Genomic DNA, 19,730 nt, shown 5'->3' with positions numbered 1-19,730 from the left:
AATGGCCTCTTCACCTACGCGCCTATAGACGGCAGGTGATTACGCTGCCGTGTGACTTCGATATCCCCTGAAGGCGTCCTGAAAACCGAAGTGCTAGAAGGCAGACTGTGAAGTGTAATGCCAGACGCGACCACTGCAACTACCCCACGTACGTCCCTCTCCACAGCACCAGGAATCGCGTTTCCACCTGCAGCCTGCTTACTCTTTCTTCTCTCCCATACCGCGACGATCCAAGGAATGAGGTTATAGTACGCTCCGCATATGAAGACACCTGCCCAAAGCACTAACTCAGTACCATAGATAACCATGCCTAGGACATCTAGGCTGGGCTGAAAGATTACAGAGACGAGTGAGAATACGTCTCCAAGGGCATCGATTCCCACGAAGACAAACGATATGCCTCGAACAGTGCGGTAAAGATAGACATCCACATAGTGCCTAAGGACACCAGCCGCAAGAAGGGCAGCGGAAGCCACAGCCATGAGGATACCTGGCCAGTGCATATCCCTTTGCTTAGCATGACTAACAGCCTGTATGAGACCAGCCTGGATGGCACCCATTACACACGCTACCGGAACGACAACGGCGAGGGAGCGAAGAATTGACCAGTTCTGACCGTGTCAGCCTGGCTTCTGTGTGCACAAACGGAAATTCAACGTTACCCGTTCGTAGTAATAGCATTGATTCCACGTAACTAGACTTAGAAGTGTGAGGATTTGAGGCTGTATCCGTAGAGCAATATTGAACTCTTTAGTGATGTTGTACACGCCTAAGGGGACGCCAGCCCATGCCCAGAGCATCATCATCGTAGGCTGGAGTCCAGTCGTACTGTGTCGACGGTAATTGATGACGATTTGGGGGATCAACTTATGTAGTCAACAGCAGATTCTCAAAGCAGGTGACTGCTAGCTAAAATGGGTGACATGCTCACCTGGATGGACCAGCAGACCTAGCATAGGTCAGCATCTTTCATCTGTATCTTGCGCTCGACATACAGCTCCCATTATACCAAACACATTAGCTGCTACTGGCACGTCCATGGCTCAATGTCTCATCAAGGAGAGTGCCGATGAGTCGATCTTGGCGGTGTTTGCAAAGAGGAAGGGATCCTTATCAACGCTATTATTCCCATTCGTAGGGCAGCGAACACTCCAGATCAGATGTGATTTCAGATGAACGGCGCATTACATAACCACCTAAACTTTGTAGAGACGAGGAGGAGTGAGGATGGATGCATGGATAGCCCTGTCTAGGTCGCTCCGAGGTTCCTGTATGCACGGACGATGTTCGGGGAGCATTTGAAATCACCACACGACATGCACAGCACGTCACAACCACGACCAAGGCCGTCGAGGGGGAAAGAATGACACCAGGGTCAGTAGAGACAACGGAGAAGCACGATACAGAAACCGCTGTACCGAAGAAGCTTTCAAAAGGCATTGTGCTTGGGCCTGATGGCAAGCCGTAAGTACCAACGTCTGAATGCGCCGGAAGAGATGCGGGCTCGTCGTCGTCTGCATCTGGGGAGAGAACAAGTGCTGACAGTTGCGCCTACTTTGCAGGTGTCGGACCTGCAACGATGTAGCCTCCTTGTTCGCCATAGCAGGCAAGAAACCCACGACCCCATCCTCAACCTCAACCTCCTCTACCGCGCCAACATTCCCCGTCGACTGCCCTCCGGATGTCGAAGCCCTCGGGCGCTCGTCCTGGACGCTCCTTCACTCCATCACCGCAACCTACCCTACAACTCCCACCCCACAACTCCAATCCGAAACCAAGACCTTCCTCTCGACGTTTGGCAAGCTATACCCATGCTGGGTGTGCGCGGAAGATTTCCAGGGCTGGATGTCGACGAATACACCACGGGTCAGCTCAAGGAGCGAGTTTGGGACGTGGATGTGTGAGGCGCATAATGCAGTCAATCTGAAGTTGGGAAAGCAGACGTTTGATTGTGGGAGATGGGAGGAGCGGTGGAGGACTGGGTGGAAAGATGGGAGATGTGATTTCTAAGACACGATAAGGGAGATAAAGAAGAGTCTGGGTGTCTGTATGATATGTAAATATACTGGCTGGAGGCCATTTGTATGTATGAAATCACCATCATGTACGCAAAACGGCGTTGGGCGGCATTGAATAATCGCAGCCCCTCGCCGACACTACATTCATAGGCTCATTCACTATACGACGACGCCTCTCAACTTTGAACCTTTAACTGAGCTAGAGTTGTGACTTCAAGCATGTTGGTGTCGAGTAGGATAATGTGACAAATTTTGTGATGTCAAAAGGACGGGAGAGTTGAGAAGGAGCAAGGATGGAGGATCAAATGGGGGAGAGGAAGGACAATTCATATAGCAGTGAGATGCCTTAAAAGAAGCAATGCATTGGTGCTTGGTCGTATTCTTACGCCGACTGTAAGAGAAATATTTGGCAAGCTATCTAGAGCCCGTTTCCACGTCACCTCTCTGTGTCGTGCAAACCCGTCTCTCTGAGAGAAATCCAAATTGAGGGAGATGAGAAGCATCCTCTCACGTGCTCACATGTTGGTGAGCTCAGGCCAGCTAGCTGCGAGGTCGATATGCTTGTGGTATCTTGTGTAAATATCGCACGCGTTGAAAACTTGGTGACGTTTATCGCATAATCTCCTGGTAGATGAGGACTGTTGCACGTCAATGATGTTCAGAATGCCACTTCTCGGTTACCTACGTTTCAGCTGCTCCTTGGTCAGATTATCCTTATTCTTGTCAAAGTCGAAGAATTCCTCTGGAATTGGGTCGGCGGTCGGCTCATCATCTGGATCGTGGTATGGCTCGAGGTATGGGTGCTTGAGCGCGTCCTCAACCGTGATGCGCTTGACAGGATTGAAGGCCAATAGTCGCTCCAACAGATCCAATGCAAGGTCGTTCGTCTTGGGAAACATGGCCTTCCACGGGATCTTCTTTTTAAATGGAAGAGATCGTATGTACTCGCGCGCTCGGCGAGACTTGATGCCGTAGTAGTCTTCCATGGTGGGCGTACCGAGCACATCGAGGATCAATGTGAGCTGGTGGTGGTCTGTGTGGCATTGTCAGCGTGCTGTGATGGTCAAATCGAAGGATCAGAAACGTACAATCCTTTCCTGGGAATAACGGCTTTCCGCTGAGCATCTCAGCGAGAATGCAGCCTACACTCCACACATCAATCGCCTTTGTATACTCTTTAAAGGTAAGCATAATCTCCGGTGCACGGTACCAACGCGTGGCGACGTATTCGGTCATGAAACCTGAGTTGTCCTCGGTCGACGCAGCTGATCGCGCGAGACCGAAGTCGCATACTTTGAGATCGCAATTGGCATTGAGGAGTAGATTGGAGGGCTTAAGATCACGATGGAGGACATTTGCTGAATGCATGGCCTTCAACGCGCGTAGCGTTTGATAGATGAAGTACTGGCAATGGTCGTCGGAGAGCTCCTGTGTGCGAATGACGCGGTGCATATCCGTCTCCATAAGTTCCTACATTATGTCATCAGCGAGTTTGCAGCACGCCTAGGAATTTGTGCGCACCTGGATGAGATAGACCTCGGTAAATGTTTCGTAGTTGCGAGGTTTCTGAATGTCGAGGATTGAGATGATGTTCTCGTGGTTGAAGTATCTGAGCAGCTTCATCTCTCGCAGCGTCCTCAAACAGAACATGGAATGGTCAAAGGGCGTAATCTTCTTGATGGCGACCTTCTGGCCTGACGGCTTGTGCAGTGCAGAGCTGTCGGAGGGGTTAGCACGCGCGCTGACACTGCCATGTATGGCTTGCACGTACCAAACAACACCGTATGCGCCTTCTCCGACGACATCTTGGATATCGTACTGCTCAGAAACATTGAAAGAGATCTTCCTGGAGCTACCGCTCCCGGCAGGTGGCATGCTGGCGGGTGTTGTGCGTGTTGTGCGCTGCTGCGCAACGAAGTGGTTGGAATTGAGGTGCTTGGTCGTGTGAGGTATCGTGTTGTTTGTTGAGAGCTTGGTGGAGTCTTCAACGCGGGACCTATGAGCATTGTTTGTTAGCACAAGGTCTAAGAGGTGTGCATGGCAGACGTTGATTTGCAAGACAGAAAGGGGTATGTCTTGGGTGTCTTCAGCCGGGCGTGGTGGATGAGGTGAAACAGCATCGTCGTGTCATAACACTGGGTTTAGCCCCCACGTGCTCGAAGCATATGAGCTAAACCGGCACAGTGCTCGTGTCGATGAAGGGAAGCGTAGGAGAGCACAAAGAAGCGCTGCGGTCTATGCGCCGCCACCTTTGCGGCACCAAAGAAGAGTCGTTGACGTACCAGACGCTCGGCTTGAACTGCGCGTCGCCGATGGATCCAATTCTGTAATCGAAATGAGCTGGAGTCTGCGTGTGTCTTGGGGGAGGTGGTTCGACCGACGTGTTAGGTGTGAAGAAGGTAGGTAGGAGGTAGGTAGGAGGGGCAGGGTCGCCGGGGGGGGGGGGGGGGGGGGGGGGGGAGGGTGCTGTGGGCAGCGGTGGCCAGGTCAGCCTCGACTCGAGCACTCGGTGAATGTGAATGTCAAGGTAATAATAGTAAGGTAGGGGTGGGGTGAAGAAAAGGCAACGGGCGTACAGTTCAAAGACGCTCTTTTCCCTCCAGAGCCGTCGCGTCGAGTAGTTGGGGGTGTTGCTGCTGCGGCGGGTTGCTGTTGCTGTTGCTGTTGCTGTTGCTGCTGGGATGGCGGGGCGGGGCAGGGCAGGCACCGAGTACAATCAATCTGCTTGGGTATTGTCACAGACACAGACACAGACACAGACACACACGACTCTGCGGATCAAAGGTAAAAAAAAAAGGAAACGGATCACAATCACGGCGCGCGCTGATATACAATATTATGGACAAGCAGGTGCAACGGCGGCGCGCGACCTTTGGGCTAGCCGCCGGACCTGTCGTCTAGCTTGGAAGACGCACCCATTCGAACCGCCCCTCGACTCGACCATTGGCCTGAACCGCCCCCAGTCACACCTGTGATCTCTGCTATATGCACGAGAGTCATCTCAAACCTTCCAGAACCGTTTCGCTAACTCTCGAGTGTCAGTCTGATAGGCGTCCGGCAAAGGTCCTCATCCTCGAGTCGCCTTCTGCTTTGTGCTTATTCCGCATTTATCCCCCATATCACCTCACTGCGAATGATGCCCTCTGGCGTGCCAGCCTGGCCCCCCTTCATCCAACAGCAGCAGCAGCAGCAGCAGCAACAGCCTCACAATCGCCTTGTGTAGTAGGCAACCATCTGAAACGCGCCGACTGCAGCATGGGTTCCACATTTGCAACGGCTATACTTAGCTGACCCGTTGTGAGACCGCCGTCACCGCGCGGGTCGGCACTCTCCCGAGCCCATTGGTCATGTAGAGATCGACACTGCCAACCACTTGTTATACTTCACATAGCATCCATTCCTCATTCAAGTAGGCCTTCAACCCTTTGATACTGGAATAACAAGGTCCTATCTCCGCTCCGCTCCGCTCATCCTACAAACTTGCCGCCGCAATAGATGCACACGTCGCAAGCGAGAAATAGTACCCTCGCCAGTGTGACTGGAAGCTCCCTCTTCTCAGATTCAGTAGCCATGTTCCCCTCCTGAACCACATGTTTCACAGCTGTGAACCCCCCCTTCTCCAAGTCATGTTCCCGAACTCCCACCTCCTGCGCCATCACAAAGTCTTCGTTTAAAAATGGCGTACTGCAAATGCCACAATACTTTGTAACGCCTGGTGCTTGAATTGCAAGGAAGCTCAGGCCACACCTCGGAAATTCATGTCCATTAGTACAAGTACATGTTGTTAAATCTGTGAAAGGTATGGGCGCAAAGCAAAAGTCGCACCTGTCTACCCCAGAGGCGGCAGGCTCTATACGTGCTATAGCATCATCCATGACTACACTTGGATACCCGCTCGATCCGTTGTTTGCGCCGTTCACCCTGTTCATGAAAGGCTCGGCCTCCAACTTGTCAGGTTCGGCAAGAGTGTGGACTAGGCACATGAGTTGCTGATGCTGGCTAATGATCTCAGTACTAAAGGACGTCTGAACAAGTGATGACGATAGGTCTTGTAGTGCAGTTGCGAGGCGATAAGCGATGAGGGTTTTCAAGAGGTTATTATTGGACGAAGTAACCTTGCAGGCTTGAGATGCAAGAATCGTATAGCGGTCTCTGAGTGTATTCGGATCGAGGAAAGCTGCCTTTTTGAGCGCTTCAACAAGGGCATCGAGGTTGCTAGAGTCAGGGTACGCTGTTGAATTGCCCTTGCCGCTTATGGAGCCTGGAGAGGATGAGTAAGCTTGCATGAGCTTGTCTACAATCTCTTCGGCGAACGCGGGCATCTGAGCGGCGTCTTCGACGGTATTCTCGGCCAGTTTCTTCAGGGTGTAGAGAATGCCTTCCGCGCTCACATTCCGTGCTGGGAAGGCCTTTCGTAGTTGACTGTACTGTCGCAAAACGCTAATGGCAATGGTCCCACGCCGATCTGCAGGCGGCCCATACTCGATCATATCCGAAGGATGTACGCTACTGCAGGCTACAATGAAGTCTCCAAGTGGGGAGGTAGTCAACCCCCAGACCTTTGCCTTACTGTTGCCTTTGAGATCGTTCTTGACACTGAAGAGCACTAGGTTATTTTCAATCTGATCTCGCCAATTTGGAGAGGTGAGATTCTCGAGCCCATCAAACGATGCTTCGACAACAGCGGTCGGCTTCTCTAGGGTCGATAACAGCGAGCTGAAATGAAGGCGAAGTGTTGGGTGCTGAGCGGAATCCCAAATAGCCCCTGAAATCTGGTCCTGCCGTCCATCAAGGTCGTGAGTGATCTGGTCAATGATTGAAGCGTCGTGTGCCGAAATAGTCAGATGTACAAGCCCCGAGTTCGCGAATAGGGCAAGCTTGAGTTTATTTCCCTCCTCGACCCTAGGAGACCACTTCATCGGCCCATTGTATCGTAGTTGGATATCGGGATAGACAACCTCGTCGCCTAGTCCGATGCTGTCATGTGTATACGTTATAATCCTTGCTCGCACATCTTCGTTTGTAGCGTACACGACTACGGCATGATACCATTCGCCTCGAATGATCCATGGACTCCACGCAACATGCGAAACGTGTCTTTGTTGTTTGATTATGTCTTCAAAGACAATTGGCTCAGAGAAGATGCTTTCCGAATCTGGTGTCAGTGAGAAGTGGGTCAGCACCTCTGCGCTCCAGCTCTTATCCACTCCAAGGGTTGAGGTGGGCGAGTCAATGACGGCGAAAGCAACTTGATTGTCGTCGTTGGACACGGCTACAATGTGTTGACCGTACGACAAGCGTGTCCCCACGATGCCGTTCGCTTCAGAGCTAGGCAAAGCAGGCGCCCAAGCAAATGCCCGAATACGGGTCCTCAGTCGCATCTGCTCCCCAAGCCCCGAGCCAAGGTGACTAGGCTCATCAGCCACGTTGTTGAGAAAGTAGTCTGCAAGCGCGTTATTGACGATAAGGCGACGACTCCAGCTCGATTCCTCCTGTGGCTTGCTCTCCGTTGACCAGAGTGACAGGACCAGGTTCGCAGTAAGTGTGGCAAGCGCGCATCTTCGATGCTTTGCAAGACCAGGAGGTGACCAAGCTATGGCAATAGGTACGCTGCTTGAGATTTCTTCACCAAGCGAGTACGTGGGCAATGGCGCAGGTTCCTTGACTGGCAGCTCATCGTAGGAAAACAGAGGTACTTTGAGAGGCACATGTTGCCACTGCGGGACGTCTTGGTCCCCATCGAAACTGACTGTATTTGGGAACTGACTGTCGATTAGTAGCCAGACGCAGGTACCGAGGGTGGTGAACGCACGAACAGCTCGACACGCTCATCAGAGGCTAATGCAATGATGCCATCATGAGACCAATCAACCGCGTCGACACACGACGGCCAGCACCTCAACTCTGTCACGTCCGTCATAATTGCTCCGGGTCTCTCGAGGTCGAGGCAAACGTGGTGGCCTGGTTCATGCCTTCATGGAGTGAGTGCAGATAGCAGTGAGGATGTTTCTGGTAGCGCGTTTCGATTATTAGAGCAACATGCGTTCACCTATTCACCCAAATCAACACTGCATACCATCTGCACTAGACCAGCGACGACGCGACGACAGGAATACACTGATGAGGTGTTGCCCCGACCGCGTCAGTCAAACCCGCGAGATTGTATCCTAACCGCTTCAAGTATAGTTGAGCCTTTATCGATTAGCGCTTTGCCGACCGCCGATGAAAAAGAGAAATTTCCATCCTTCGCAACTCTCTACTTGTATAACGCTGTACACCAACGCCATGGGGAAGCGACCGATTTCCGACGTCGTCGCTGAAGATGATGCGATTGTAAAGCCCGAGTTTTCAAGGAAGAAGAGCAAGAAGGACAAGAGTGAGAAGTCTAGAAAGACGGCCACAACCGATGCGACTGAGATAGATGCACATGCGCACCCGGAGGAGGCCAATGGCAAAAGCGTAGAGCATTCGGAAGACGACGAGAAGCTTTCAAAGGCTGAGCGTAAAGCTGCGAAAATGGCGAGGAAGGAAGCGAAAGAGGCAAAGAAAGCTGCGGACGGGACTGGCAATGCCGAACTCAGTGCAGCAGCAGCTGAACAGGATGAGGACACTGTCAAGGCAGCAAAAAAAGCCGCTCGAAAGGCAGAGAAAAAGAAACTGAAGGACCTGGCCAACGGCGAAGCTTCCGAGTCCGCCGCTGCTGTGTCGAGAGTCGAGCCCATCGCCACGAGCCAAGAACCAGTCGTAGAGTCTGGCGAATATCAGGAAAACAACGAGTTGGCGCAACTCCCGCAGTCGGACATCGATGCCTTCCTGACCAAGAACGTTATGACGATCGACGACCCGAAGCCCGCTGCTCGCAAACTTCGCCCGATTACTAATTTCAAATACCTACCCATCGAAGAGTCCCAGCGGGCACCCTTCGCCAAATTCAGCGCCCCTACACCTATACAAGCGGCAACATGGCCCTTCTTACTGTCAGGGCGGGATATGGTCGGAGTGGCCGAGACAGGATCTGGCAAAACGCTGGCTTTTGGCGTGCCCTGCGTGCGCTTCATCTCGTCTCTACCCAAAGATAAGCGAAGGGGGATCAAGGCAGTCATTGTCTCGCCAACCCGCGAATTGGCGGTTCAAATCTACGACCAGTTGGTCGTATTGGCTACACCTGCTGGCCTCCAAGTGGTCTGTGTATACGGGGGCGTGCCAAAAGATCCCCAGGTTGCTGCCTGCCGCAAAGCACACATCGTAGTCGCTACACCTGGCCGTCTAAACGATCTAATTGGAGAAGGTACCGCAGACCTTAGCAAAGCCGAGTATGTGGTCCTTGACGAGGCCGACCGAATGCTCGATAAGGGGTTTGAAGAGGCCATTCGACAAATCATCTCACAGACGCCCAAGAAGCGCCAGACCCTCATGTTCACAGCCACCTGGCCGCCGTCGGTTCGCGAGCTCGCGTCTACGTTCATGAACTCTCCAGTCAAGATCACCATCGGCGACAACGTGTCAGGCGAGCTCCGCGCCAATGTGCGCATCAAGCAGCTGGTCGAGGTTGTAGACCCCCGCGCCAAAGAGCAGCGACTCCTTCAGCTGCTCAAGCAATACCAATCGGGCAAGAACAAGGACGATCGCATTCTTGTCTTCTGCTTGTATAAAAAGGAAGCTATGCGCATCGAGAACTTCATCCGCATGAAGGGCTTCCGCGTGGGCGGCATCCACGGCGACCTGAGCCAAGAGAAGCGCAGCGCCTCGTTGGCGGCATTCAAGGAGGGTCAAGTGCCGCTTCTCGTAGCTACAGATGTTGCTGCACGAGGCTTGGACATCCCGGCTGTTAAGCTGGTCATCAATGTCACTTTCCCTTTGACGGCTGAGGATTACGTGCATAGGATTGGCCGGACGGGTCGTGCCGGCAAGGAGGGGCTCGCAATCACACTCTTTACAGAGCATGATAAAGGGCTTTCTGGATCGTAAACAGTCCCCCACTTCAATCAAGTCGTGAATATGCTAATTTGTATAGGTTGATCAACGTGCTCAAAGCAGCGAACCAGCCAGTTCCAGATGACCTGATGAAATTTGGCACAACGGTCAAGAAGAAGGGCCATGATGCATATGGCGCATTCTATAAGGACGTCGATAGCATGAAGCAAGCGACTAAAATTACTTTCGATTAGAGGTATGGGTCCAGTGTGTGTTGCCGCAGTACCCGGCGTTCCTGAGGGTAGTCGGCGAAGTTGACTCGTAAGCTGCAGCTGAAGCGGTGAGCCTATTAGTTATGGTATACTCAGCGGAGGCGTTTGGGCATGCATCAAAAGCGCTGATAATGTATAGATCGAGGCCAGCCATTGACTAGAGGATTGGCTAGTATGCAGTAAAATGTATTGTCACGTTTGATCACTTTTGAACTGCCCTCCCGACTATGTGAGATCCGCTTTGTGTACATCTGGGCAAAAGTTCCGTTTAACGAATGAGAGGCGTTTTGCGATATCTAAAAACGTTAATTCCTACCTATTTGAGCCGCTGTGGAACTTCAAATCCCCGGAGCCACGTGCAAGTTTCATACACGCCATCGCATCCCACCTATTCCTCTGTGCTCGCGTTGACCGCTAAATTTACGCCTCTACTCTTTCTATTACACACTAAGCACACTACGAACCGCAACCCGCACTCCGGCCCAAATTGCCATGCATTTTGTCCCAGACTATAGGTTATAAAATGCGCCTTTCCCGCAGCCAAGCGAGAATAAGCAGGGCAACACGAGACTAAAGGCCAAGTGTGAGAGCAAGTGAGGGTTCTGATTGGTGCAAGGGGTTGTCCGAATTAGGTCGGCGACCACGTCGGCGAAGTTGAATTGGAAATGAACGAAGAGCATCCCCGGTGAGGGTTGAGCGGTGGCGACTACGTATGTGGGAAGTCAAGTTTTGCGCCCGAGATATATATCTATTGGGAGTGGGCGGTTAACTTTGCATCTCTAAAGTTCCAAGACCTTCAAGTCATACTTCTCTACACTACTACCTACACCGAAGCTCTATAGTATAGACATAGACATACATCTGTCCAGTACCAGGTCATCGATTATTCTTCAACTGCCACCAAAGTCACCATTGTTTGGCAGCTGAGACTTCGCAACCACACGTTCATCATGTGCAAGAAAGCCGCGTGTGACTCCTGCCGTATGTTTCCCTTTCCCTCGACACCCCACCCCTATACTCGTACCTCGAATACCACTATGTTTGGTCTTCTCTATACCTTGATCATCTCTAACTAGGTCTAGACAAGACCACATGGTGGGGCTGTGGTAAACACGTCGCGGGTGTCATGAGTAACGTGCCCTCAGAGCAATGGTGCACCTGTGGACCACGAGTGGAACAAGAAGGACACAAGTACCCTCCAATGGGTACGCTAGTCTCGGCGTGACGACTTGTCGAAGAAAAGGGGATTAGAACTCTCGATAGTAAACAATCTATCTACGTCCGGGTTGGTTATAAAGTGCGTCCATGATAGGCATGGCATAGCATGCGGAGAAGCTGGAAGTGGCTCGAGAAGCGAGTCGAAGGGGATGAGTGTCTGCATGTAATGACGCTATGATGATGCTGTACGATGACAAATTGAAGGAATTTTCTCACTACACAATACCTAGTGCTCGTGATTCTACTTGTTGGGCTCACCATCTTGACTTTCTCTCCACATACAACATGACAAAAAGTGGAGGAGGCAATACAAATAAAGGCATGCACCCCAAGGTCTGTAACGCGCCTTGATCCTTCAACTCACCTAATCTAAAGCCATGGAACATGGGCCCCAACCTCGATGTATCATAGAGGGGCCGTTTCAAACACCTTGCAATAAGTAGCAGAGCATGGCTGCCGCATGATGCGATAACGCAAAGTCTTGTAGCGGAGATTCGCCATAGCCAATATGTATGGGCGGATGCTTTCATCAGGCATCGGGTTCAGTGTCGCGCTCGCTTCAGCAGCATGTAGGCGTCAACCCCTGATATCTTCGCTGCTAATCTAATTATCACATCATCTAGAAAGCACTCAGCTACTTCTTTCAGGTTCTGTGATATGTATATTTTGCCCCTCAGGGTTGTTATGTTCCGGCAGGTAGCTATCATTAGGTTCTTAGCGTCCTCTCCACTCACGTCCTCATGATATCATTGTCCGTTTGTATTATTCCGAGGCAGTTGCTCTTTTCCCTTGCCTCTTAGAGCATGTCGGTATGCTACACGGTTCTTACAAACGAAATTGAAAACGATGGAACAAAATTACAATTAAGGAATGCATCACGTTAGATACATTCGCTTACTGTTCCATGATCTTCACCAATCTACACGTCCATGGGACATTAGTATTCATCCCGGAGCATTACCCTATGCTACACTAGCTCCAAGAAATGACATGTACTGAAATAGACGCAACTGAGAGGGGTATCATATCGAACGGTGAGCCATACTTTCTCCTACCAGAACACCTATATCCGATCCTTAAGAAATGTCGCCATGTGCCAGATAGCACGGATGCTGCGAAATCGCACAGGTAAAATATCTCGCCGGGGATGAAACATGATTGAAACTAAAGTCAAACCTACAGCCTATTTTTGGCTGGCAGTTGCTGACTTGATTGGCAAGTTGTAGCCAGTGCCCGTCTTCGTCCTTTCCTTAGGCATCTTTTTATTATCGCCAAGTTTGCTGATTGAGCTTGCTGAATGAATATGCGGGGCTACTTCAACCAGCCAATCTGGATTAATAGGCAGGACACTTCTGATATATTCCTTTGTCGTCTCGACCAGTTCTGCGTAAACAACCCATTTTGGACGGTTCTCTGCCAAACTCAGGCTGGATGAAGGGTGGATGAAAACTGTCATTCCGTTGTTGGAAAGTGTACGATAGCTCAGACCGTCGCGTTGGAGTCGCGCGGCATTAGGGAAAAATCCAGCCGTGAGACATTTGCGAATGGCGACGTGGTCCGATCCTGCGCTCGTCTCGGCTAATTCGACGCGCTCGCAGAGCTTGACTAGCTGATCACGAACATCGCGTGCTCTGGACAATGAACGAAATTGAAGGAAGTTCTCGGAACACCACCTCGGGTCGAAGCCACTCTCTTCAAATTGTAGCCATATGTTGAGGTATGTCAGGAAATCACCTCCCTGCTCATCCTTGGTACTAAAACGAGCGCGTGCAGCATCGGCTGCTACCCTCTTATCTTTGGGCCGCATGAATAGGCTCGCAGATTCTCCTAGGACAGACACAATGGAAAGCATCTCCTCGCGGCAGCCGTATTTCTCTGACTCAAGAATGGCTTTGGACAATTTGATATCGAGTGGTAGTTCGGCCATTTTCCGGCCCATTCTTGTTAGTGTTCCTGCACTATCCAAAGCGCCCAGAGCGTATAAGCCTTCCAGCGACTTAATGATAGAATTTGGTGATGGTGGATCGAGGAACTCAAAGTCAAGCAAATTCGAAATTCCGAGTCCTTTCAATGTAAGAACTACACCATCCAAGCCGGTTCGTTGGAGCTCTGGCTCCGTCGTCTCGCTCATCTCATTGTAGAAAGCGAAGCGTGTATACAATCTATAGCAAAACCCCGCTGAAGTTCGTCCCGCTCGTCCCGCTCTTTGATTGGCACTGGCTCGAGAGATGGGGCTGACAACTAGAGAACTGATACCCGTGGAAGGGTTAAAATTGCTTTCCTTTGCGAAGCCACAATCGATCACGTGCTTGGTACCGTCAATGGTGATGGATGTCTCGGCTATGTTGGTAGCGAGGATGACCTTTCGAGAGTTGGGCGGCGTTGGCTCAAACACCTTGGCTTGAACATCAGGAGGAAGCGCGCTGTATAGTGGACAGATAATGAGTTCCTTGACCTTGCCCCGGAGTTTCTTCATTGTCGATTCAATGTTCTCCTGAGCTGAAATTATTTCTTCCTCACCTGTCAGAAAGACAAGGATATCACCGGGGAGATCGGCAGCGATGTGAATTTGGAAGACCGTTGTGATAGCCGCACTAAGATAATTGGCTTCGGGTGCCGATGTGTAGTAGATAGACACAGGGTGAGCTCGACCGGGGATATTAAGGACCGGTGCTGCAAAGAAGTCCGCAAAGTGCTTCGCGTTTATAGTGGCGCTGAGGATAAGAATGCGGAGTTCAGGTCTAGCACGACTCACTTGTCGGCACAGAGTTAGAAGTAAGTCTGATGCGACACTGCGCTCGTGCGCTTCGTCAATCATGATGACAGAGTACTTTGAGAGCAAGGGGTCGGCAAAGAATTCGCGTAATAGGATACCATCGGTCGCCATCTTCACTATCGTCTCCTCACATGTCTTGTCGTCGAACCGGACGCTGTATCCGACTTCTTTACCAAGTCTAACTCCCATTTCTTGCGCTACTCGTGCTGCGACTGACATAGCGGCGACTCGCCGCGGCTGGGTGACTACGATGGCACCTTTCGTTGAATAATTAGCTTCTACCAGGTATCTGGGCAGCTGTGTGCTTTTTCCTGAACCTGTCTCGCCGACGACGACAATCGTTTGGTGTTCTTCCATGGCTTTGAGCAAAGTTTCGCGGTAATGATAGACTGGTAGGCTCTTCTGTGTCTCTTCAATGGTCTTTGCCTTCTTTTCCGCGGCATCGAGCTGATCCTGAAGGGCTTTTTTATCGGGATCAAGTCTGCTTGAGGGGTCCGCTTGGAACGAGACCTGAGTCTGCACGTCGAATACATATTCGTAGTCGTCCTCTTGCACACGCTCTGGTTTCTTGATTTGCGACTTGATCTTCCCGATTTGCTCTTCTTCCCATAGCTGGACCTCGCTCTTCAGCGATTCCTTGTCGTTGTGTCTCTTGGTGAGAACTTCGGTCTTGTTTGAGTACTCTGAATCGGGAAGCCTGTATCCGTCGAGGTGTTCGTCGATGGCTTGTCTTGCTTCGGCGAGGCTCAAGGTCTGCCTGTTCCTAGCAAACTCTTTCTTTTCTCGTTCTGACAGCTTCGAGCCTAGCCTGGCCTCATCCTCTGCTTCTGCGTCAACTTGAAGGCGGAGGAGGGCGAGTTGCTGTGCTTCTCGTTCCGCTAGATATTTCTGTCGCGATGCGAGACGGAGCTCGCTGATGTCCTGGTCGCCGGTTTTTCGGCGCTTTGGGTCCATATTGGGTGGCGGGGTGGTATGTAGAGAACGTGTATTCCGGGTGTTGGAAGGGTGAGGGAGCGTATTCGGAAGGAGTGTGCGTCGAAAGAACCGGGGTGAGTGAGTGGCAGTGAAAGTGGAAGCGGACCTCTTCGAAATGTCGAAGCTCGGACCAGGTGGTGCAAGCTTGGTGGTTCCGACTTGTCACGCTTAGGCAGGCAGTACGATATCACAACAGATGCCATTAGAGCATTTCCAAAGCGCCTACGCCCTAGTTGAGCTATCGCTGGTTCTGTGAAAGTACTTTGAGTGTGGAGATGTTTGTGATTACATTGATTCTTCCAGCATAGGCTGCTCGAAACGGTCGCCAACCGTGGTTCCAAACCTCATCATGCCATGTTTGCGATAGGTTCCGAGTCACGTACAAGGCTTCGAAGAATTCAGAGTGAAAATGATCAGATGGAGGCTGCGGACCAGCTTTTCTATACCCTCGAAGGTGTGAACAGTCATACTCGAACTGCTGCCTAAGTATGCAACCACTGATCGCATTCCAGATTCACCAAGATCGATATTTGACTCTATGGTCGAGCAGCACACCTATCTTGGTAGATTGCATGTATTCACTGACATCTCCACACTCAAAGTACAACTCTACAAACTGGCGATAGCTTAACAGGTAGTCATGGGCCGTAGGGGCTTTTTAAACCCTTTGTTTCATTAAATATAATGGCTTGGCTGTGTTGAAACTCCTCCGAATGCAGATCATTTTCACAAGACGTGATCAGTTCCGATGCTCATATCTATGTGCTCTGACGTTTCTGTGTAATAGTAATATCACAATCTGCCATCGCTGTGATCATGTAACGCTCACAAACGACGCAATTCGCGCTTCAAGACCGTGAGAAAGTATAAAACAATGCGCAAAGCCAAACTCCGACGCCTGCTAGAAAGTGCGATTGTAGACTGACAATGCTAAATAGCTAATGACTGATGTACTGAAACACAGCACTAACATCCTTGAGGTCATTCGCCGTCTCCTGCCTCAGTAGCAAATCTTGAATCTTTCCAAGTGGGCCATTCTCCCCATCATTGACAAAATGATTCCACGTACTCGTGTCACCATACAGCATGGCCGACGCCTTGATGACTTGGCGTCCATCCTCCTTCCTGCACCTCTTACACTTGAATGTGTCGTGTGTGTCACTTGTCGTGTTATCGCGATACTGGAACAATTCCCGCAAGGAGTCTAGACTGAAATGGCGTTCAACGTCCTCGGCAGAGTCGACGACGCAAGACGAGAGAGACTGCTTGTGCGACTGTCGCTGGAAGACCTTCTCTTCAATGGTACCTGTAGTGATGAACCGGTAGACGAAGCAGTCCTTCTTCTGCCCATCACGCCAAACACGAGCAAGGGCTTGTTGATCGGCGGCTGGATTCCAGTCGGGGTCGAAGAGGACGAGTCGATTGGCGCCAATGAGATTCAGACCGCATCCACCAGCCTTGGACGAAAGGAGGAAGACAAACTCGGGACCTTCAGGGTCATTGAACTTGTCCACAAGTTTCTGTCGCTTGCTGACGTTCATTGTGCCATCGAGACGAAGACAACCGTAGCCTCGCGAGCGGCAAAGTGCAGCAAAAATATCAAGCGTCTGGGTGTAATTGGATATCAAAACGATTTTGTCGTTGGTCTCGGCGCGGATCCGTGCAAGCATGCGGTCTAGAACAGCCATCTTGCCGGAGTACCAAACCTTGACCTCTCGATCTCTGCCCCGGGCATCTTTTTGCACAAAGTCCTCTGGCAAGGCGTTCTCACAGCCTGGCAGGTCGTCAGGAAGATCGAGTAGGTCTGGATGATTGCAAAGCTTTTTGAGCATGCCAATGACCTTGAGCGGCTGCGATCCCTTGCCACGAAGTAGGCTCTGAACGTCAGGGGACTTGATAAAATGATTGTACAGATCCTTTTGGAACGGTGCAAGATTACAGAAGACGACATGCTCGTACTTGACAGGGAGATACTTGGAGAGAATGTCGTTGGTCCGTCGGATGATGAATTTGTTGACTAGACCTAGAAGCTCTGTTAGACGTTCATTACCCTTCTTCAAGTCTTCATCCGTTCCATTAGCATCGCGACCTCGTAGGATGGGTATCTCATATTGCTTGCGAAATTCCATTCGTGTGCCGAGATAGTTCGGATTCGCAAAGTTGAGCAGTGCAAAGTACTCTGACAGGTCGTTCTGAATGGGCGTACCAGAGAGAATGACTCGCCGCTGCACATTCAAGCTATTGAGTGCTGTAAAGGTCAAGCTCTCGCCGTTTTTCAATCGATGTCCCTCGTCGCAGAGTAGCAGACCAATAGGAGTCTGTCCAAATTCGTCGACGTAGAGACGCAGCGTTTCGTACGAGACGATCAGTACTGGTCTGACGACCGCACGTCCGGATGCAATAGACCATTGTCGTATTTGCTGGATCAGCTCCTCCTTGGAAGCTTTTCCGTCAATAGCGAAGGGCGTAACGGCATCCTTCCCGAGCCATTTGACAAGCTCATTCGCCCAGTTCCTCACCAAACTCGAAGGGCATGCGATGACGCACTTCTGTATCGTCGACTTGCCAGCATCGGGTGATTGCTTCAGAAGGGTCCACATTAGGGCGATGCATTGGAGCGTCTTGCCAAGACCCATCTCGTCTGCCATGATGCAGCCGTGTGCCTTCGGATCAATCAAGCCAGTTGCCGCTCGGTAGAGAAACTTGACACCTTCGACCTGATGAGGACGGAGAACTTTGGCGAGCCTCGGATCTATGACGACTGGCACGCGTGGACGCTCGTTTTCCACCTTCTTCTTCAAACCCAGGATTTCTGCCAGACTCTTGTGCACCAGCGGAGCCTCTAGCTCTTTCTTTTCAGTTTGACTGAGCTTTGGTTCTACCTCCTCTTTCGGTATAGGCTTGTCATCGACTGTAGGATCGTACAATACAATTGCAAACTCTCCGCTGGGGTCATGCAGCGGCCGCGCAACAAAGACTGTGCCTATCCGCATACCGAGCAGCGGAGCTGGCCGGTTCGGGTTGTAGGCACCCGTGTCCTTGTTGATCAGAGGAATGATGAACTTGGCCTTGAACAGTGTGTCCTTGTCCTTGGGTTTGAATACGGGGAAGCGATTTGCATCACGCGTGGCAAGTGCTAATCGATCATCGTTCGAGTACGGCTTGTCACCTTCTCCGTCATCCCCGCCGGCACCAGAATAGTCAACCTTCCGTCTCTTCCTTGCGGGCTTTTCCGATACCCGTGTCGAGGTTGCGGAGCCAGGGCATTTGAACGGCCTAATGAGGCGGTTGGTCGATTGTGGAGTGCCACCATACAACCGCGCCGCAGGCTTCGCCGGGGTCGCCTCACCAGATGCGAGTGTTTTCGGTCGGTGCATTGAAGGATTGGCGCAGGCTCTCAAAAACTAGTCAAGGTGTCGCAGCAGGTGTTTGGCCGTTGGGCTTGTGAGAGAGGACGAATGGATAAGAAAATGGTGTTGGAATGGTGATCCATGGTGGCGGAAGGTCGACGCGTTGAGCTTGTCCACAGGTTTAGCTCCAACGCGCCGTCACGTGAAAGTGTCGACAGTACTCACTTCGCAGCCAACAATGACCGTTTCAACACCTCCGGACCATGTCTACAGACAATTCTTCGCAGTTTGAGTGCCGTCTGAGCCGTTGGTCGGGCAATTACTGTGTTTGAACATGTGCCGGAAAATCAAGTGACCGAGACCTCCGAGACGAGTCCGCAAAAGCTGCCCATCGCCATTATCATCGCATCCACATAGCACAATGGCGAGAAAAGGAATCGCAAAAGACCAAATCGTCAAATTGATTGTCGGCGCAGGGCAGGCGTCGCCGTCACCGCCAGTCGGTCCTGCGCTGGGTAGCAAAGGCGTGAAGAGTATGGACTTCTGCAAGGTACGACATGCTCTACAGCGACCCTCGCGCAGTCCCACACAGTGTCTAATACAGTCTTCACAGGAGTTCAACGCACGAACAGCTCACTACACAGCCGGAACCCCCATTCCTGCACGCATCACTGTCCGCCCCGACCGTTCCTTCCACTTCTCCCTCCGCACACCTCCCACCGCAACTCTACTCCTCAGCGCGGCCGGCGTGCTGCCCACCAAGCACAAGATACGTGGCGCCGGCAACGTCCCGGGTCCGATGAACAATCATGACGGACAAAGAGGCAAAACAGCGACGAATAGCCCAACGGTGGGCAATGCGACCATGGGCACGGTTGGGACTGTGAGTTTGAAGCATGTATACGAGATTGCAAAGATCAAGCATAGTGAAACTAGGTTGAGTGGGTTGAGCTTGGAAGGCATTGCGAGGAGTGTTGTTGGGCAGGCAGGAAGTTTAGGTGTGGTGGTTGTGCCGTAGACGCATGAAAGAGAGGGAACATTAGAGTAAAAAGAAAAACAGGTCCTCAACAAGGAAAAGGCTGCACAAGTGCAGGGCCATTGTTGTTGGCATGATTTTGGCGCCCTATGCCACAGGGAGGGTCTGGGTTACTGACTCCAGCCTGCATGCCGTATTTGGTAAAAGAAGTGTATCTGTACCTTGATGTAA

At 51.4% G+C, this 19,730-nt stretch overlaps 9 protein-coding genes across 9 annotated transcripts; 4 read left to right on the top strand and 5 right to left on the bottom strand.

The window, feature by feature from the left end:
* Nucleotides 1-14: 14 nt before the first annotated feature.
* Nucleotides 15-1,040, bottom strand: K460DRAFT_279163 (uncharacterized protein; the record flags this gene model as incomplete). The annotated part of the gene is made up of 5 exons (XM_040928306.1): nucleotides 15-139; nucleotides 188-611; nucleotides 663-866; nucleotides 932-949; nucleotides 996-1,040. 5 exons carry the CDS (start codon nucleotides 1,038-1,040, stop codon nucleotides 15-17), a joined length of 816 nt encoding a protein of 271 aa, XP_040790948.1.
* Nucleotides 1,041-1,363: 323 nt separating this feature from the next.
* Nucleotides 1,364-2,010, top strand: K460DRAFT_375277 (mitochondrial FAD-linked sulfhydryl oxidase-like protein ERV1; the record flags this gene model as incomplete). Its single annotated transcript, XM_040934750.1, has 2 exons — nucleotides 1,364-1,464; nucleotides 1,563-2,010. The coding sequence occupies 2 exons, from the start codon at nucleotides 1,364-1,366 to the stop codon at nucleotides 2,008-2,010; spliced, it is 549 nt and encodes a 182-aa protein (XP_040790947.1).
* Nucleotides 2,011-2,326: 316 nt separating this feature from the next.
* K460DRAFT_364357 (Pkinase-domain-containing protein) lies at nucleotides 2,327-4,323 on the bottom strand. Its single transcript, XM_040932995.1, has 5 exons — nucleotides 3,790-4,323; nucleotides 3,540-3,735; nucleotides 3,107-3,488; nucleotides 2,704-3,051; nucleotides 2,327-2,656 (listed from the first exon to the last, which is right to left on the bottom strand). The coding sequence occupies exons 1-5, from the start codon at nucleotides 3,891-3,893 to the stop codon at nucleotides 2,628-2,630; spliced, it is 1,059 nt and encodes a 352-aa protein (XP_040790946.1). The 5' UTR covers nucleotides 3,894-4,323; the 3' UTR covers nucleotides 2,327-2,627.
* Nucleotides 4,324-5,485: 1,162 nt separating this feature from the next.
* K460DRAFT_275313 (uncharacterized protein) lies at nucleotides 5,486-7,938 on the bottom strand (the record flags this gene model as incomplete). Its single annotated transcript, XM_040928033.1, has 2 exons — nucleotides 5,486-7,780; nucleotides 7,831-7,938. 2 exons carry the CDS (start codon nucleotides 7,936-7,938, stop codon nucleotides 5,486-5,488), a joined length of 2,403 nt encoding a protein of 800 aa, XP_040790945.1.
* Nucleotides 7,939-8,303: 365 nt separating this feature from the next.
* Nucleotides 8,304-10,186, top strand: K460DRAFT_375247 (DEAD-domain-containing protein; the record flags this gene model as incomplete). Its single annotated transcript, XM_040934746.1, has 2 exons — nucleotides 8,304-9,982; nucleotides 10,033-10,186. 2 exons carry the CDS (start codon nucleotides 8,304-8,306, stop codon nucleotides 10,184-10,186), a joined length of 1,833 nt encoding a protein of 610 aa, XP_040790944.1.
* An 807-nt stretch (nucleotides 10,187-10,993) lies between these two features.
* Nucleotides 10,994-11,642, top strand: K460DRAFT_364354 (uncharacterized protein). The gene is made up of 2 exons (XM_040932994.1): nucleotides 10,994-11,185; nucleotides 11,287-11,642. The coding sequence occupies exons 1-2, from the start codon at nucleotides 11,155-11,157 to the stop codon at nucleotides 11,427-11,429; spliced, it is 174 nt and encodes a 57-aa protein (XP_040790943.1). The 5' UTR covers nucleotides 10,994-11,154; the 3' UTR covers nucleotides 11,430-11,642.
* Nucleotides 11,643-12,605: 963 nt separating this feature from the next.
* K460DRAFT_334376 (pre-mRNA splicing factor ATP-dependent RNA helicase PRP16) lies at nucleotides 12,606-15,238 on the bottom strand (the record flags this gene model as incomplete). Its single annotated transcript, XM_040930914.1, has 2 exons — nucleotides 14,516-15,238; nucleotides 12,606-14,176 (listed from the first exon to the last, which is right to left on the bottom strand). Exons 1-2 carry the CDS (start codon nucleotides 15,150-15,152, stop codon nucleotides 12,606-12,608), a joined length of 2,208 nt encoding a protein of 735 aa, XP_040790942.1. The 5' UTR covers nucleotides 15,153-15,238.
* A 622-nt stretch (nucleotides 15,239-15,860) lies between these two features.
* Nucleotides 15,861-18,660, bottom strand: K460DRAFT_364351 (uncharacterized protein). The gene has a single exon (XM_040932993.1). It carries the CDS (start codon nucleotides 18,548-18,550, stop codon nucleotides 16,112-16,114), a length of 2,439 nt encoding a protein of 812 aa, XP_040790941.1. The 5' UTR covers nucleotides 18,551-18,660; the 3' UTR covers nucleotides 15,861-16,111.
* A 284-nt stretch (nucleotides 18,661-18,944) lies between these two features.
* Nucleotides 18,945-19,541, top strand: K460DRAFT_280462 (ribosomal protein L11; the record flags this gene model as incomplete). The annotated part of the gene is made up of 2 exons (XM_040928403.1): nucleotides 18,945-19,073; nucleotides 19,137-19,541. 2 exons carry the CDS (start codon nucleotides 18,945-18,947, stop codon nucleotides 19,539-19,541), a joined length of 534 nt encoding a protein of 177 aa, XP_040790940.1.
* Between the last annotated feature and the right edge of the window lie 189 nt (nucleotides 19,542-19,730).

This window comes from Cucurbitaria berberidis, assembly GCF_010015615.1.
Source record: "Cucurbitaria berberidis CBS 394.84 unplaced genomic scaffold K460scaffold_2, whole genome shotgun sequence".
In the NCBI taxonomy this organism is placed as follows: domain Eukaryota; kingdom Fungi; phylum Ascomycota; class Dothideomycetes; order Pleosporales; family Cucurbitariaceae; genus Cucurbitaria; species Cucurbitaria berberidis.
This window is presented reverse-complemented; position numbering and strand designations above follow the sequence as displayed.